The sequence below is a fragment of the Falco cherrug genome, chromosome 3 (genome assembly GCF_023634085.1).
Source record: "Falco cherrug isolate bFalChe1 chromosome 3, bFalChe1.pri, whole genome shotgun sequence".
Lineage (NCBI taxonomy): Eukaryota > Metazoa > Chordata > Aves > Falconiformes > Falconidae > Falco > Falco cherrug.
In genome coordinates this window covers 61,878,323-61,894,720 of record NC_073699.1, presented here as the reverse complement: position 1 = coordinate 61,894,720, position 16,398 = coordinate 61,878,323, and the positions used below count along the sequence as shown (strand labels likewise).

The following is a 16,398-nucleotide window of genomic DNA, read 5'->3' as shown; positions in this document are numbered from 1 at the left end:
TTAGGAGAGAAAAAGCCCCCCCATGGTCACAGCGCTAAGCGGGCCCTATTCTGACAGAGGCATGTCACGCCGGTCAGTCATGCGGTCGGCACGCAATACCCAATACACAGAAACTTCCGAAACGCACACACACATTCCTCTCCCTCGTTCCCAAGAAAGGAGGGAGCTCCCCGTGTCCGTACTGAGAACCTGCCTGAAACGTGACAGCTTGGAGGAACGGGCGGGGAGCCACTGGCCAGGCCTGCGGGCCAGGCGGCAGCGGGCACAGTGTGCGAGAGCCTGCACCCGCACGTCGCCCCCCTCGCCCACCGCCGGCGCGATGGTGCAGAACGGCCGGAGCCCCCGCGGGCCGGCGGCGGGGCCGGGGCCGGGCTGGGACAGGCGCCCACCGCCGGCCCGCCAGGGCGCGGCACGGGGAGGCCAGCTCCGTGCCGCCAGCCCTCCCGCCCGCTCCCTCGGCGCGGCGGCGAGGCTTCCCCTCCCGTTCCGGACCTCCCCTGCCTCGGCAGCCAGGGGGAGACCTCCGGCCGGGGAACCGGCGGCCACAGCAATGACAGGGCAGCGACAGCTCCTCCCCGGGCCGGACCCGCTACTCCAGGGCCGGGCCTCCCGACCGGGGCGGTGACACGGCAGCGGCCGCGCCAGCACGCGCGGGGGGACACGCGCGGGCAGGGGGCGGCCGGGCCCGCCGGCGGGGGCCGGAAGGGGGCGGCCGCCCCCCGAGCGCCGCGCCCGGCAGAGCGGGCGCCCGCCGGGGCCGCGGACACGCTCTCGAGTCCCCGCGGGATCCCAAGATGGCGGCGGACGAGCCCGTTCGCCGGCTCGGCGGCGCCCCCCCTGCCCCCCCGCCGGGCCCGTGCGGGCATGGCCCGGCACCGCGGCCCGGCGCAGGAGAGGAACGAGGCGCCCGGCGTCGGCCCAGCACGGAGGCGAAACGGGACCCCGCGCCGGGCCGGGCCGCCCTCCACCCCCCGCCGGGCTCCCCCTCACCTTTGAATTTGAGGTCGGTGGGCGGATCGAGCACCAGGATCTGCTCGTGCTTTGCCAGAGCCCCGGCGGCCGCCATCTCGCTCGCTCGCTCCGGCGGGAGGAGGCGTGGGGGGAGGGAGGAGGAGGGGCGGGAGGGGGAGGCCGGTCGGCGGCGCCGCTCCCTCGCGGCGGGCGGGCACGCGGGCGGTGGCTCCGCGCGGCTGCGGGCGCTGCCGGCGGGGCGCGGGCCGAGGGCGGGCGCTGCCGCCTGCCGCTGCGCGCGCTGCCGCCCCGAGCCGCGCTCGCCGCCCTCCCTCGCCCTCCCCGCGCGCCTGGCTCAGCGGCCGGCAACGCCACCCCTCCGCGGGCACGAGGGCGGCGGGGCCCCCTGCGCGCATGCGCCCGCGCCTGCCGGCTGCCCTGCGCCCGCGCCGGCGGCTGCAGCGAGACCCCGCGGCCCGGCCCTCACCGCCGCCGCCCACCGGAGCCGCCGGGGCGCGGGAGCGGAGCGGAGCGGCACGGGGCGGGCGGGGAGGGGAGGGGAGAAGCCCCCTCTGGCCACACACGGTCCGGGCAGGGGCAGCGGCACAGCGCGCATGCGCCGCCGGAAGAGGAAGCGCGCGGCTGGCTCGCCCTTGGGGCCGTGCGGGAACCGTGCGGGAACCGCCGCTCCCGGCGGGCGGGGGCGGCCTGGGGGGCCGTAGGCGCGGCAGGGTCGGGCCCTGCGGCGGGCCGGGTGGCCTCGGCCGGCCGCGTCCCCCCGGGGCTGCGGGAGGAGCGCGGCCCGCGGGCGGTTTGGCCGGCCCTTCCCTGGAAGCTGGGCGGAGGGAGGGCGAGCCCAGGTGGCGGGTTCCTGAGGGGCAGTTGGGAAGGGGAGGGGGCAGGCAGGCTCGGCGTGCCCGTGGCCGCTGGCAGCTCAGGCCTGGGTCCAGGCCGCTCACCGGTGAGGCTGGAGGCGCTGGGGCCGGCTCCCGGCGATCAGGTGCCCGTGTAGGGATGGCTGCGGCCTTGCCCCAGGGTAGCTCAGTCGCTGCCGGGCTGCACCTCGGCACCATGGTGCGTGGGCCTGGCGCTCAGGCTGGCCGGGAAAACTGCCCAAAACTCTCCTCGAGTAGCAGAACTGTTGTTTGGTGAAGGCTGAGGAGTAGTAACAGGGAGTCTATGTGGAGAGAGACTGAGCTCTTGCAAAACTCTGAATGAGAAATAAGCGCCATTATTTATTAGTAGGCAGGAACACGGGGTACTTGCCATCTTTCTCACTTGCACATTTTGTCAGACACACAGTTTTTGTCGCAGGCCTTTTTATTAATACCATGCTTTCAAGCAGATGGTGCATCTTTGGAGATTTGAATACACTGGTAACAAACAAGAAACGACAGCCAAATCCATCTGAACCTTGATGATTCCTGTGTCCTAAATCTACTTCTGAAGAATCTGGCTGTGCGATAGATACGTCTGTATTCATGAGAGGCTGGAATACAGGTGGTGGAAATGAAGTCAGAAGGATTACACATTTTTCCTCTCTTGCAACCCAGTATAGGTAGAGAGACATAATCACCCATTTAAAAAATGTGCCCTGATAATAATTACATTGAAATGACTTAAGTTCTTTACCTTCAAAATCAGCTCATCATAGTGGATCACATAATTTCTCTGGCAAATACCCTCACCTCAGCTCCACCATGAAGGAAGGGTTGTAAGGTCTTTCAGTAGGGGACACCATCTGAGCAATTTAGGTTCAGGCTCTGCCTTGGCTTCAGCAGAGCCTTCATTCTCCATTTCAGCTATCTGCCTCTCTTGCAGGCCTGCCACTATCACAGCTGCCTACTTCAGCACTTCAGTCCATGCAGATACGCATATGACTTTTAATACCATCACTGACTGAACAAAAAATAAGTGAGAAGTGTTCTAGAAAGTGCTTCACAGCGGTTTTACATGATTGGAATTGGGTTCAATAGGTGGGCTTACATGACATGTATGTGAAAATGTTGCTAGAAGACTGCAACTACTCTGGCTGCAGTTTTCCTGCTACAGACTTATTTTATGATATGCATAAACCCGCATCTTAAATTACATCTTTCATTTACAGTGTAATATTTAAAGTTCTTGGCTGGTGGTCTGCCACCAATCTTCCACTCTGTTTATGCATTCTTGCCTTTGGGATCTGGAAGATAAACTGAAAGATGGAGGGTTTTTTCTGTCCTAGTATATGTTAACATGGACTTTTACTGTATTACCTCCACTCTGTTTCTGTTCTTGAACCCACCAAAGATTAAGCCATAGCCTGAAGCGGTGATTTGGCTCCAGAATTACCTGGTGATTATGTACCAGAAGAACTGGGTCTCAGCTTGCAAAGAATTGAAGCATGGGAAACTGCTGCAGAGTACCAAATGCCACAAAAAGTTCTGTCTCTTCTCCTTTTAATGGGGTTAAAAAATAACAGTAAAAAGTGCAAATTCAAAAGAAGCTTCCTTTATGCAGATTTAGCTGCAGACAGAAATACCTCTGTTTTCTAATTCTTCTGTACATCTCTTGTATAAGAAAACCTGAGGAGACCAGAAGTTCAAGATCTCTTCTTAATATGACAACAGTTCTAACAGGTTTTCCCATGCATGGTTTCCAGTGAATGTACCTTGTTACACGTGGTTGCGTGATAGATATAACTGACATCAGAGGATGTGCATGGGTTGGGGGAGGACTGGGTTAAACCTTATCACCAGCATATCTGGAGGCTGTGAATGAACCACAGGGCACAGCCTCAAGCTGTGGCTCACAGGGGGGAGTATCACAGCATCACTGAGGCTGGAGGGGACCCCTGGAGGGCCATAGTTCAATTTCTAAATCAAAGCAGGGTCAAAGCTGAATTCAGGCCAGCTCACTCAGGGCTTTGCCCTGTGGGGTCACTGAAGCCTCCGAGGACAGAGATTTCACAGCCTCCCCAAGCAGCTGGGCTCAGTGCTTGCCTGTCCAGCTTCAGCCTGATTCTTTTGTGTCACAGTAATGGGCAAAGTTAGTACATAAACACTGAGTAGGTAGCTTAGTGGTAATTGTGGATTAGCATGTTTTTCTACTGTAGTCTTTGTTGTTGCTTCAACACATTGAGAGCCTTAATAATACATTAATCTGTTTTGTTGCTTTTAGTATCATTTCTAATCTAATGCTTTTATTTCATGCAGACTGATGTAATTTTTTTATATTAAACAACACCTGTGCTGTTGATCAGCAATATCTGGCAACATTCTCCAGCATCTGATTCATTTCGGTTTAATACCTTGTAGCACAGTTCAGGAATGAAATCTTGGATCTGTTGCAGTCGATAGAACTCCTATCAGATTTCGGTGAGATCGTGTCGTCATTTCAGAAACTGTCTTCATAGGTCTATATTCATCATTGCTTGCAAAAGGATAACATTTGCTTAATCTGAGGTCAACTTTTGTCCTGTGTGTTTGTAGATCTTCATGTTTTTCACACTGTGAATTCAGTATCGTTGTTATAATATCTCAGTTTGGAGACAGTTTGACTGTTGTCAAAACTGTTCGCTATAAAATAATAAATAAGCTCTCCTTATACCTGAGAAGTGGCAGAGTAGATTCAGTTTTATAATAGTGTTTTCACTCTTTATTATGCAGATAGTTTATTCAGTCCCACCCATTATGAATTTAAAAATGTCTTGCAATAAAACAGTATCATGACCTTCTTTGCAGTTTCTTGGTGTTACTAAGACTGTCAGAAAAAGCAACCGAGTGCCGCATTCCTTGTCGTGTTAATGGGAAAATTCTAGATCTCACTCAGCGAAGTATCTCATGCATCCTGCACTGCTAAGTTAGCGAATACTGAAAAATGCAAAAGTATAAAGGTAAGAGTATGTTTTAATTTCTCTTTAGGAAAATTCTCAGCCTTTTGGTGCTGATGTTTATCTTCTGAAATACAAAACTGATCATACAGCAGGCTCTAGTCATCATTTACTTGCTACTAATGAATTCCATATATAAATTTAGGCCAAATTGTTGTATTGTAAATCAGAGGTAAGATTGCAGTCCACACTATTATTGAAGATTTATGCCATTATTCAAATGTTGCCACAGTTTGGAGAAGTAGATCTTAGTTGAATATTTTCAAGTTTGCTCGACTACAGTGTATTTCTTTACCTAATGACATTATTATAAAAACACCAATGTGTGTTGAATATTCAAGCAGGGAGAAGCCAATAACACGTAATGGCATAGTCATAAATAGCTATAACATAAAATTTGATGTACTTTTCATATTTTGGACCCAATTCTGTTCTGCTGAACACAAAAAGGCCCTAGAGTATTAACTTATATAGGAACAAGACAAAAATAGTATCTTGTCTTTGTGGTTTAAAGCAGCATTTAAAGAACTGAATGATTCCTGATCCAATTTCAAATGTGCTGAAAGCCATTAGTCCTTTGATAAAGGACAAAGTTAAGGAGATAGATTTTTGAATCTATTCTGTTTTCAAGAATCAGTTTGTACAGTTCACATAGATTGACAAGGGATGTAATGAGAAAATTCAATATACAAAATATGGAATGTATATGTGTTGGTTGGTGTTTGCTGGTGCTACATTTCTAAAAATGCACAATAACTTTCCTAAAAAGTAGCCAAAAATCAAATATGCATAGTTAAGTATGCAAATCTAAGTACATAGTTGAAATTCACCTCCAGAAGAGAAAAACGGTCTTAAGTAACAGTCTTAACCTGAGAAGTAATCCTGCAGAAACAGCATGCTGGTGGCCTGTGGTCACTGCATCTCTCTTCCAATCTGATATTCTTGGAAAAAAACATCATGGTCTTTCTCAGTCTCAGTTTGGAGAACTTACCTGGCAACTGGAATTCAGCTTTCCCCTTTCATTTGCCCTGTTAATACACATAGCAGCTCTGCAATGCTAATTCTGCCCTGAGCAGCTCCTAAGTGGTTCCAGGAAGCCCTCAAATCATATTGTCAGATTATGCCTAGGTTCAGTTCTAATGGGTCACAAAGTAAATAGGAGCAAATAATGTCATATCAATGTGTGAAAGACAAGCATTGTGCTGAGACTGCGCATGACACGTGAAGAGGTTTCCCTCTACTAAGACCTTCACTGAAGTGCTGTGTACATTTTTGGGCTCTGTCCTTCAGGAAAGGTGTGGGATAATTGAAAGGAGTCCAGAAGAGAGGACTTGTAATGACGAAGATCCAGAAAACAAGATAGACAGAAACATGAGAACAGCTTTAAATAGCAAGTTTGTTTCCCCTAAAGAAGACACAATTGACTGACGTGTTCGGTAATAGTCTTCAAGTACATTAAAAGCTATTTCGAAGAGAAAGAAAATAGTCTGTTCTCATTTACTTTGAATACAACAGGAAGTAATGGGTGTAGATTGGAGGAAGAACTGATTTAGAGGGGATACGAAGAACTTTTTAAGAGTAAGGTTAATTAATGAAAAAGATTGCCTGGAAACGCAATAGATGGAGTCCCAGTCACTGACCTTTAAGAACAGGTTAGACATCTGTTGGGAGATATAAATTTAGCTGATCCTGTCTTGAGATGTGACCTCTGAAGCCTTTTCCAGTCCTATGAGTCTATGACTGTGTAACTTCCAGCAATGCTCAAAGTTTAAACTGATCATCCACAGTGGAAATGTCCATTCCCCAAGGTCTGAGCTAAAGTCCATTAAAATCAGGGGGAATTTTTCCAGTGACTTTAATAAGCATTGGATCAGGCCCTAATTGAGTGTGTAATTTGGAGCTGCACATGGAATTTGATCCACAATTCTGTTAATGGTATTTGCAAACGAGAAGAATCCAGCTCCTTTTCCCAGGGTACGTTAGTTTGCAATGGTTACAAGAGAAAGTAAACACACACTGAAGAAGCAGCGCTAGATTTTTCTCACAAAATTGAGTAGATTTGACTGAAGACAGACACAAGGAGATCTCTGGGGAAAAATTAGCAACTTTTCTCAAGGCTGAACATTTTAGGCAGCTATTTATTACATCAATTAAGCAGAGTCAGACAGAAAGAGACAGCAAAAACTATGTTAACAACACTTTAAAATAAATAGGTATCACGAACATGAGAATGAAATGTTTGTCTCTGCTGAAAAATCAGATTGGCTGAGAGCCTGAAAATGGGCAGAGCAAAAGAAGGGGAGACATGGAGAAATTCAAATTGTCAGTGGATTCAATCAGTTGCATAGTGACTCATGAGGAAATATCCATTCCCCCATAGTCTGTACCAAATAATGTAAAGATTTTCCTCCACTCTGAATGATCAATTAAACTACAAGCACTTACGCCAGCTAAAGATCTGCCTCTGCAGTGGCACATATTTATGCAATCCAGAGGAATACTAATATGCATGAAGTTAAGAGTCTGCAGATTTGCAAAATCACAGCTCCTGTGGACATCCACAGCTGCTCTGCTTTCATGGGTTGTGTGCATCTCCTGGAAATTTTTTCTCTCTTGCCCTTGTCTTGTGGCAGGAAACGGGGAAATGCTCAAAATGCTCCTCTAACAGATGCAGGAACCTAAGGTTACTAATATGGGGCTAATACACACATGAAAGATCTTTGCTCTTGATTAATTCATTATCTCTAGGAGTAAAGGTAAAATCATCTCCCCACTGTTTGTTGCAGACATGTTCTGTGCCTGCACACAAGCTTGAACGCTACCTGAGAGATCATTTATGAAATACTTACTTTGCATTCAGGGAAGAAAAAAAGAAAAAAAGTCTGCATAATATTATTGATGGACTCTTTGGCTGCCAAATACTGAATTATTTATACATTAACTGTACAAATGATACCCATGAGGGCCTGTTAGATTGCAATATGCAATTGATACACTCTGCAAAAACAGGGAGGTGTCTTTCAGACTTTGTTCCGGTTCTTTGCAGAGTCACGTTAAAACAGGTACGAACACTTTGCAGAGGCAAAGCTGGAATACCCAATTCATTTTTGAAGTTGCAGGGGGTAAAAAGGCCTGCAGAAAGCCCCATGTAGGAAAAGATGATCTGATCTGGGTTACCCTGTGTGGGACCTTTCCACTGCCAACCCATGTGTGCCCATCAGCCAGATATCTTACCATCCTGTGCATGATTCTCTGCTGCTCCCCCTCCCTGTGCACAACCCAGCCCCTTCTGCCCTTCAGCATGTCCTACCTAGGCCATGGGCACTGCAACTCTGTGCACAGCTTTCTGCCTGCAACCACGAATATTCACCATTTTCCTCCCCCCCGACACCCAGCACTAACAGGGAGGGTTAGGAAAGGTGTACCCACTCACCTGTGACTTTGGTCATATGCCAACATACTGTTGCAGATAAAAACCATAAATAGATGTTTCAATGTTAAATTCATAATGTTAAATGCTTGTAAATACTTTGTTAGCATGCCTTTCAATACAGACTTTAACTGCACAATCACTATTTTAATTCCCCGTGTTTCCTGGCTTCTATTCTGCTTTTCAGAGGGAAACACACTACAATCTATTGAGACTCCTCTGCTCCCACTCTATCACCCCAAAGCTACTTCTGTCCTGTTTTGCTAGGGGCTTTTTCCCTTCCCTCTCCACATTGTTCATGCCATTCTCTCCCTGCTGGCTATCAGACAGAGAGGCCAGAAACTTCCCCTCCTTTTACTTTCAAATTAGGCAGGTGTTTTTTCTCCTCCTTTGTCCCTAGTATGAGAAAAAGCAATTTAATAGAAATTAATACCAATTTAATAGAAAACCACAGTCAGCCACTGCAGACCTGGAATGTGATTTTTTTTCCTGTGCCTGGCCATTCTTTGCATTTTTTTTCTTCCCCAAGCAAGGCAAATAATAGAAATTAGGAAAATGGGAATCTGTAGTGGATCAGAGAGTAGTTTCTATTCATTCACCACCCTCCCTCTCTGGGCCAGCACCAGAGGCTTCAGAGAGTCCCACCATAGACAGACAGCAGATAGTATCACTTCCACAGTAAGACTCATCCTATTCTTAAATACTGACTTAAGGCTTAAGGTCTGAAGCACCACCTTAGATACCCTTATGTCATTTTGTTCTCTTTGTTCTTTCCTTTCCAGTGATTCTAGTGTCATTTGCAAAGTTATCAGCAAAGGGTTTATGTTTTCTTCCAGATCACTGATAAAGACATTGAGCTGTGTTAGCCTCTTTGAAGCCATTAAATAACCCATTAGAAGAGAGCAGAAACATGCTGATGTAACTGCTAATTGATTCACAGAGCATTTGATACAGGTAAATTGATTTTGTATAGTACCGGTGGTTTTTTACCAGATTGTCATGCATGGTTATATCAAATGACTTAAAGAAATCCACGTATATTGTCAATACATCTACCTTAAGGAACTGCATTTTAGTCTCATCTTGTTGCTTGAATGCACCTATTTTTCATAAAAAATATATTGATTAACATTACATAGTTACTACCTATGAATTAATTTCTATTCGTTTCCTGTATCTGTCTTTTTTAGCATTTTGCCCAGGGTCTGTGTAGTGCTTTTAATTAGCTGAACCCATCATACTTATTCTTTACAAAGTACCATGTTCACTGTTTACCAGCCCTGAAATTTCCCCCATGCACTAATATTTGTTCAGAATGAATATGCATGGCTCCAAGAGTATCCCCACCAATTTTTGTCATACTCCTGGGACCATTCAACCCTGAAGATATAAATGTGTTTTGCTTTCGCTAATGAATATTCTCTCACACATACAGTGAAAGAGAATTTCATATCACTTCATTATTATAATAGAAAAAATCCAGCTTTTCAAAGTAGCTTCATAAAAACTGTGATTTCTTATCTGGAAAGTAGTACCCAGATGAATTCAGTTTCATTCACATTAAAGGCAAACAACAAATCATTACATTTTGCTTTTGTTAACTATTTAGAAACAATATAATTGTGACAAACAGCTGAGCTGGATTTTAGCTTATGCATCAACAATAACCAAGTTAAAATATTGGATGTTCAATCTCAGAGATAACTAAGCCAAAAAGGTCACCCTTTAGGCAATTTTCACATTGTAAATTGAGTTTCCAAGTCTGGCATGTAATCTTCAGCAAATCTTAGGAGGCTTGATCTGGATAGCTTTGATGGGCAGCAAAGCAAGAAACTGCATCATTATGTTTTTAGTAAGTCACATTTTAAATCTGAGAATTAGGCTCTTCCTTAAAAACTGTCATGCATTTGGGAAAGCTTGTGTATTGCAGTGACATCATGCATGATATTTCTTCACAATTTTTTTCCTTTATATTTACTGAAAAGTGAAATGAGGTTTTAAGTCTTCTGTTTGTCTCTTAGAGAGTGAACTGAATAGAGGTTTCTGAATGACTCATTTGGACCACTGACTCAATTGTAACAATTTCAGTTACAATTCATTATAAAAGGCTGGACAGGATGGGAGGGCTTCTGGCAATGTTACGACTGGCCCAACATCTGATGGTTTCAGCCTGGATAACATAAACTGATTCATTCTTAAATGCATGCAGAAGTAACTCACTGGATGGGATGATCATAGCCACATCTATCAATTATCTGATTTTATTTTTTTATATTCTTTTCTAGAAACTATAACAGCAGAGTTTGCCCAAGATGAGCCTAAACAGACTTTTGTGCATTACTGTCCTTGTTGCCTTTGTGTAACCTGCGTAGCTAATAAAATGAAACTCTCCCTCATTGTGTCATCAGCAGATACCAGATGACATCATAAGAAAATTAAATACTTGCAGTTGCCTCACAGGAAAACTTAGAAATGCACAAACCCACTCATGAAGCCTACTCTTGTATGAGGCAATACAGAGGCCAGTTCTGATGGAAGTGATAGAATTGCCATGGAGACCTGACAGCGTGGTAATTCAACAGACACTAAGACAACCCCAGCCCTCAAGGTCTCAAAGGCCTGACTTTGAGGCCAGAAAGGACGGATACATACATCGGAGGCATCTACCCTGGTGGGAAAAGGGTAACAATCTGTCATAATCTGTCCAAATGTCACTTTCCGTAGGCCAAGTTCCAAGTATGAAAGAGGTAGGTAAATGACAACTGTGACATTATAGTAATGGTTCTGTTTAAAATTCTGGATGACTGCAAAATTTGATAGAGAATTTTTCCATCACCTCATCACATACTTTTTATGACATGGTTGTATATAAAATCAGATAAGCTACCTAGCCTGAAACACAGCTTGCTTACATTTCCAGAATGACCTGAAGATACCGTAAGAAAACTACAGGTTCCTGAACTCCTAATTTCCTGCCTGTGGCTGCCTGGCTTAAAGTATACATTGGAATTAGCTAACATCCAGGATTTTGTTAGGGCTTGGAGCGTCCAAGGAAGGAAAATTTCTGATGCTGGTTAAAAATGGCAGGGATCATGTCTTTTCTCAAATGTCTCTGGGAACAGGGATCTCTCATAGAAGTTCTGGCATCATTTCACCAAAAAAAGCTAGCTTTATTCAAAAGCAGACCTGTCAGAAGGCAGTCTTAATAACTTCAGTCTCTTCTGCACTACCCAGAGACATGGGCTGAGTAATCTCACCAAATAGCTTAGTAACTACTTTCTTAGAGCTTTGAAACCCATAGCTCCCAGACATCCTCACCTTGCTGTCACTGATGTGATGCGAAACAGGCTTCTCAGATGGAGGGAACTTCAGAAGGAGGCTCTCCTTCTAATCTGGTAGTTGCTTCAGGCCCTGTAATTTTTTAAACTGTGTCTATCGCACAAAGAAGGATGCAATTTTCTGCCGTGGTATGCATCTTTCACTGGTGTGTGATTCACAGTGAGATGAGGTGAAGTGTCTGAAAGACATGCCCGCTGACAGTGATGACTTGATGACTCAAATCTTGTGGATTTTCTAAAGCATCAGTTTCCTCCTGGGAAAAATAAAATAAAAATCCCTCCATTTTATCTTGCAGTGATGGATGTTGTGTTATTGTAAAGCCTTTATACTCTCAGCAGCAAGTACTTAAGTACATACTACATGCTGTGGTTAAATCAGTCAATGTGAATCTACTTGGATACATTTATCACCACCTCATCATTTCTTCCTTTTTCTTCTCTGGAACAATTTGCCCTTTTCATGCAAAATTACCCGTCATTCCAAGACATCATTCAGCCAGAATCAAGCTTCATGAAAAGCTAAACAATGCTGGCAGGGTGGCTGCGTAAGTACATTGGAATGTATTCGCCAAAGCCCTTTGTCCAGGGCTCCAACTCAGTAACGTGTCATGGACTACACGAATGAGTATCCTCTTTTATTCAGTGGACTTTGCACTATGTAAATTCAGGCATACCCACACGTAAAGATACGGTATCATTTTTTACAGGTGGAGTCTAGGCACCTGATAGGCTCTTAATCTTGTATTTGTTTATGCTTATTTATTAGCCAGGGTTCTCAAGTAACAATGTTGGTAACGTGGCTGTGCCATGAAATGCATGTAATGCACTCTGACCATTTATAACGTGACATCCTGTTTACCCCAAGTCTTCCATTTCAGACATCACTTTTGTTCCTTCTCTCATCACCTTGATGGGGTTGTGACCCACCATGGAGAGTATCTTCCAGGTTAGGATATCATTATGTTGTTTGTCCCTGATTTTCAATCCTAAACATTATTTTCCCTCTTCAGAATTTTGTGATCAATGTCATATTCTGGCTTTGTTCTCGTTTCAAGAAACCTATTTCCCCTCCAGAAATTACACCTCCTAAAAACGTTAAAAAAAGACTGTGGTGAAAACACTTATTAAAAAAAGACATTTCCTTTTCTGGTTTCTCTGTCATGAGGAAACAAGTTTATCTGTTGAGAGCCCTTTCATAGATCATTATGAGTTCATATTTCCAGCACATCTCAGAAGCCTCCTTTGTATTCCAAACTGCCAAGAAACTGAGTCACCTCTATTAGAAATGTCAGCTGCTAGTAAGGCTTCTGCTCCTTCTTACTGAGACTATGGGCAGAACCATTGTGGTGTCGAAGGCTATGCCATGGGGGAAGAGCTGGTTAGATGCCAGGAGGTGGTTCAGATTGCCACCTTGAAAGCAAATTTTCCCCAAGAACCAGGAATGACCTACAGAGTGTGGTAAAACTCAGAGGACAAATGGTATCTCTAAAGGGAATGGTGCCAGGAAAGCTATTTTGTTCCAATTTGGGTTTCTGACTGTCTCAAGAAATAGCACAGAAAATTTAAGTCTTTATTTTTAATGTCCTTTCTGAGGGCTCTTACTAGATTCCTGCTACATGTTTTATGTTTTTTTAGTCAGTATCTGCAGTGCAAAATTGTCCCACATGATGAGTGATGAACACAGGAACTTGGATATTTGATAGTCATTCTAGGTTTGCTAATGACTTGATTTTTTGCAGAGCTAGAATATTGGAAAAGGATTTTGAAATGCACTGTCGTCCAGGTTGCATCCATTGCTCTTCCTTGCTAAACCTCTGTGAAAACTCCCAACATATTTGTCAGCAAAGCAGCCAGCTTCTTTGAAGATGACAAGAAGCAGGGATTTCTTTTATAAGGTGCTTAACCCACATTTCAACCCTATTAAACAAGTGAAGAGAAACTGTTACTATCCTCTTATTTTTAAGTCAGTAACAGCAATGCTATTGCTTGCCCCCCAAGACATGTTATATTGACAAAGAGGAAGGAACGTGTTGTTCATTTTCCTCAAGGGCATCTCAGACATGTAAGCCAACTTCCTTATTGATTGGTACTTGTCAATATGTAATCAGAAGCATAAGGATTGTATGTCTTTTAGTCCGTAACAGATCATTTCCCCAGAATACTCTACTTGCTGTAGGGGAACAGGGATGTAGTTGTTAGGTATTTATCTTCTTATTTAAACATGTATTTTACTGTCATGGAGGGCACAGGCATGGCCCTGACTCGGTAAAATTAATGTGAATTAAATGGACTTCAGGGGAAATGCATTTTTGTTTTCTAAAATTCCCATAGTGTGGCAATCAGAACGGTTGAGTGTTTAATCATAAATAAGGTGTGTCTCAAAGAACTTTTGACAGATGATGGGGAAGATAAAGCTTGGATTCTCAGGGAGGTTTTGAGAAAACAAGGTCAGTACTTTTCAAAGAAAGCTTTTTCTTTTTTTTTAATACTTCAGGGAGTCTCAGGGATAAAAATGATTTCTGGCTGGAGTAATTTAACAGCCAGAACAAAGAAATCCTTCCCAAGCTGATAAACATTTAATACCTAACCAGAAGCCTCAAAATTCTCCTCCACACTAGTGCTAGAGTTTTCTGCACTGAATAATGACATCTTATTAAAATCTTGTTAATTGGTGTGGCACTAAATGCAAGTTAGTACAGGTCTCCTACACTTCAGGTTCTGCCAGTGTACTATCTTCAGGTTTTCACAACTGTGTTGCAAAATAATTTCAGTAATGCTTCTACACCATATCTATTGAAAACACAGTGATTATGAATGCTAATATTATGAGCCTGTCTTCATATTTCTACAAAATACACGACAGTGGTAGGTGATAATTCAAACTAATGTGCATCAAGACCCACTTGGTAGTATCAGAAATACATAAATTTTGCAATAAGGACTCTTAATTGAAAGAGAAGAAACCCATCTGACAGATTTTTCAGACACAAAAAAGGCTGCGTTTTGCTACATTATGCTATTACTTATTCCTGCTCATCCTAACCTGCTAAATGTGATCAACCATTGATTTTACAGTTTCTAGTAAAGATTCTTACTTTTTACAGTGAGAGAGCATTTATATCAAGCAATTAATTTACCCCTGGTCCAGCTGTTGAAAAATAGATTTAATCAAAAGCAGGTATTATTAATGGTCAAGAACCCCATTACACATGAATGCATCCTATCGGTGATGCTGAGTCCTTAGGGAGTAACCTGCACCAAATTAACGGAGGCATTTGCACAAATGCTTTCAGCCAGTCATTCCTCCCATGAGTGTTTTAATACTTTTAAGAAAACTACTTTGTAGCCTCGTGTAAAACAACATTGAAGGGGAAAAAAATACCCCATCCTGACCTCACTGTTTTCCTTTCAGGGAAAGGAGGCATTTCACAAACGTGGTAGTAGTCTAAACACTTTTGCAGATTTGGTGAGGGGGTGGAGGTATGAAGTAGTTACATGGACTATTTCATCAGCCTTGCTGTCCTGATGACAGGGGATCACACCAGGGTGTCCTGCGATGCATTTTGCAGAAAGACTGAAGCCACAGTCGTGAAGATTTTGAAGGCCAAAATGTCAAATACTTTTCCTTAAGTACCCCAAGACACAACCTTCAGTCTTCAAAAGGAAAGCAGATTTATTTTCCAGCAGAGATGTATTTCCAGCTCCTCTCATTGCTAAACTCAACTCTAAACTAAGCTAAAGCACTACAAGAACATGCTTCCGAGCCACGTAAAACATCCCATTGACAATGCAGTGACTGATCCATTGAGGGGCACAACTCTCTTTCCACACTAAAAGGAAAAACGGTGTTTGCTTCTGACTTCCCAACACACTGATAATAGTTAGGAGAGGCTTACTTAGGCTTTCCTTGAAGTAAGTACATCACCTCTTACAGTTTATGGTTATGTACCTGGGTTCATTTTTATTTATGCATAGCTAGAGATAAGACACATAGTTTTTTCAATACAATTAGAAATGCTTTAAAGCAGGGAACAGATCCTGCCAGGTAACTCCAAGCAGTAACTAAACTCACAACCCTTTGTAATCCCTGTCTAATCTCCCTTGAAATACTGGTTTCTCCTTACAAAGAGAAATGGCGTCTGTGGTATTATTTGAATTACAGTGCTTCTTGTGTACTGTTGTGCACTGAAGTTATCATAGTAATTAGAAAAGCCTTACTCAAAAGCCTGTTTTTCCTTAAAAAAACTCCAACCCTTTATTCCTCACAGTTGTGGTAACAACTTTGAAAATATGACCTAGACAGTGCAAAAAACTTCTGGTGAATTTAAAGACATCTTGAAACAATAGCACTAAGAGGTATGAAATACTGCATACTTCTTAAAGGAGTGTTAATTCTCAACTCCTGAAGACAAGTTTGAGGGATATAAAGTAAGGGGGGAAAAATTAAAAATAAAAACATACAAAAGAGAAAGTGTCTTATGAGCCATACTAGGTATGATTGCTATTCAGAGCAAGTGGTAACTGTAAGCTCACTTTCTACTGATAGCTACACTTCTAAATTTCCAAGCTGATACCGGCTCACTCGGGTACTTCTCTTGTAATGGATAAATCAAATAACTTAACAAAGGGATTTTCAGATAATCTTTTTCTGTTTTTTCAAAGTTCACCTGCACTGCAGGATCCTCTAGGAATACATCCAGTTTCTGCTAAAAAGCCAGCCACACACATTTCAAGCAGGATTTAAATCCCAGGTAAGCAATCCAGACTGCAGACAGCCCTTTTTCAAGAGAAGATGATGTGAAAAATAG

General features: G+C 44.0%; 1 protein-coding gene and 1 long non-coding RNA gene across 6 annotated transcripts in view; one reads left to right on the top strand and one right to left on the bottom strand.

Moving 5' to 3' along the window:
* VAPA (VAMP associated protein A) overlaps nucleotides 1-1,294 on the bottom strand; it is a 30,277-nt gene extending 28,983 nt beyond the window's left edge. Inside the window, exon 1 of one of the 2 annotated variants that reach the window (XM_055704432.1) lies at nucleotides 991-1,294. In XM_055704432.1, coding sequence (XP_055560407.1) covers nucleotides 991-1,066 — 76 coding nt within the window. In that variant the 5' untranslated portion in view covers nucleotides 1,067-1,294. Of the gene's footprint in view, nucleotides 1-193; nucleotides 882-990 lie in introns of those variants that run through there. The other variant, XM_027799003.2, reaches the window with a different exon arrangement.
* Nucleotides 1,295-1,563: 269 nt separating this feature from the next.
* LOC114014570 (uncharacterized) lies at nucleotides 1,564-14,404 on the top strand. Of its 4 annotated transcripts, none has more exons than XR_008731300.1 (4): nucleotides 1,564-4,307; nucleotides 4,674-9,206; nucleotides 10,661-12,536; nucleotides 13,330-14,404. It is a non-coding gene; the product is annotated as an uncharacterized LOC114014570 (long non-coding RNA). The 4 variants fall into 4 exon arrangements; XR_003558120.2 differs by having other exon boundaries at nucleotides 1,564-4,825; nucleotides 9,089-9,206; XR_003558118.2 differs by having other exon boundaries at nucleotides 1,564-4,825; nucleotides 6,113-9,206.
* The last annotated feature ends 1,994 nt before the right edge of the window (nucleotides 14,405-16,398 follow it).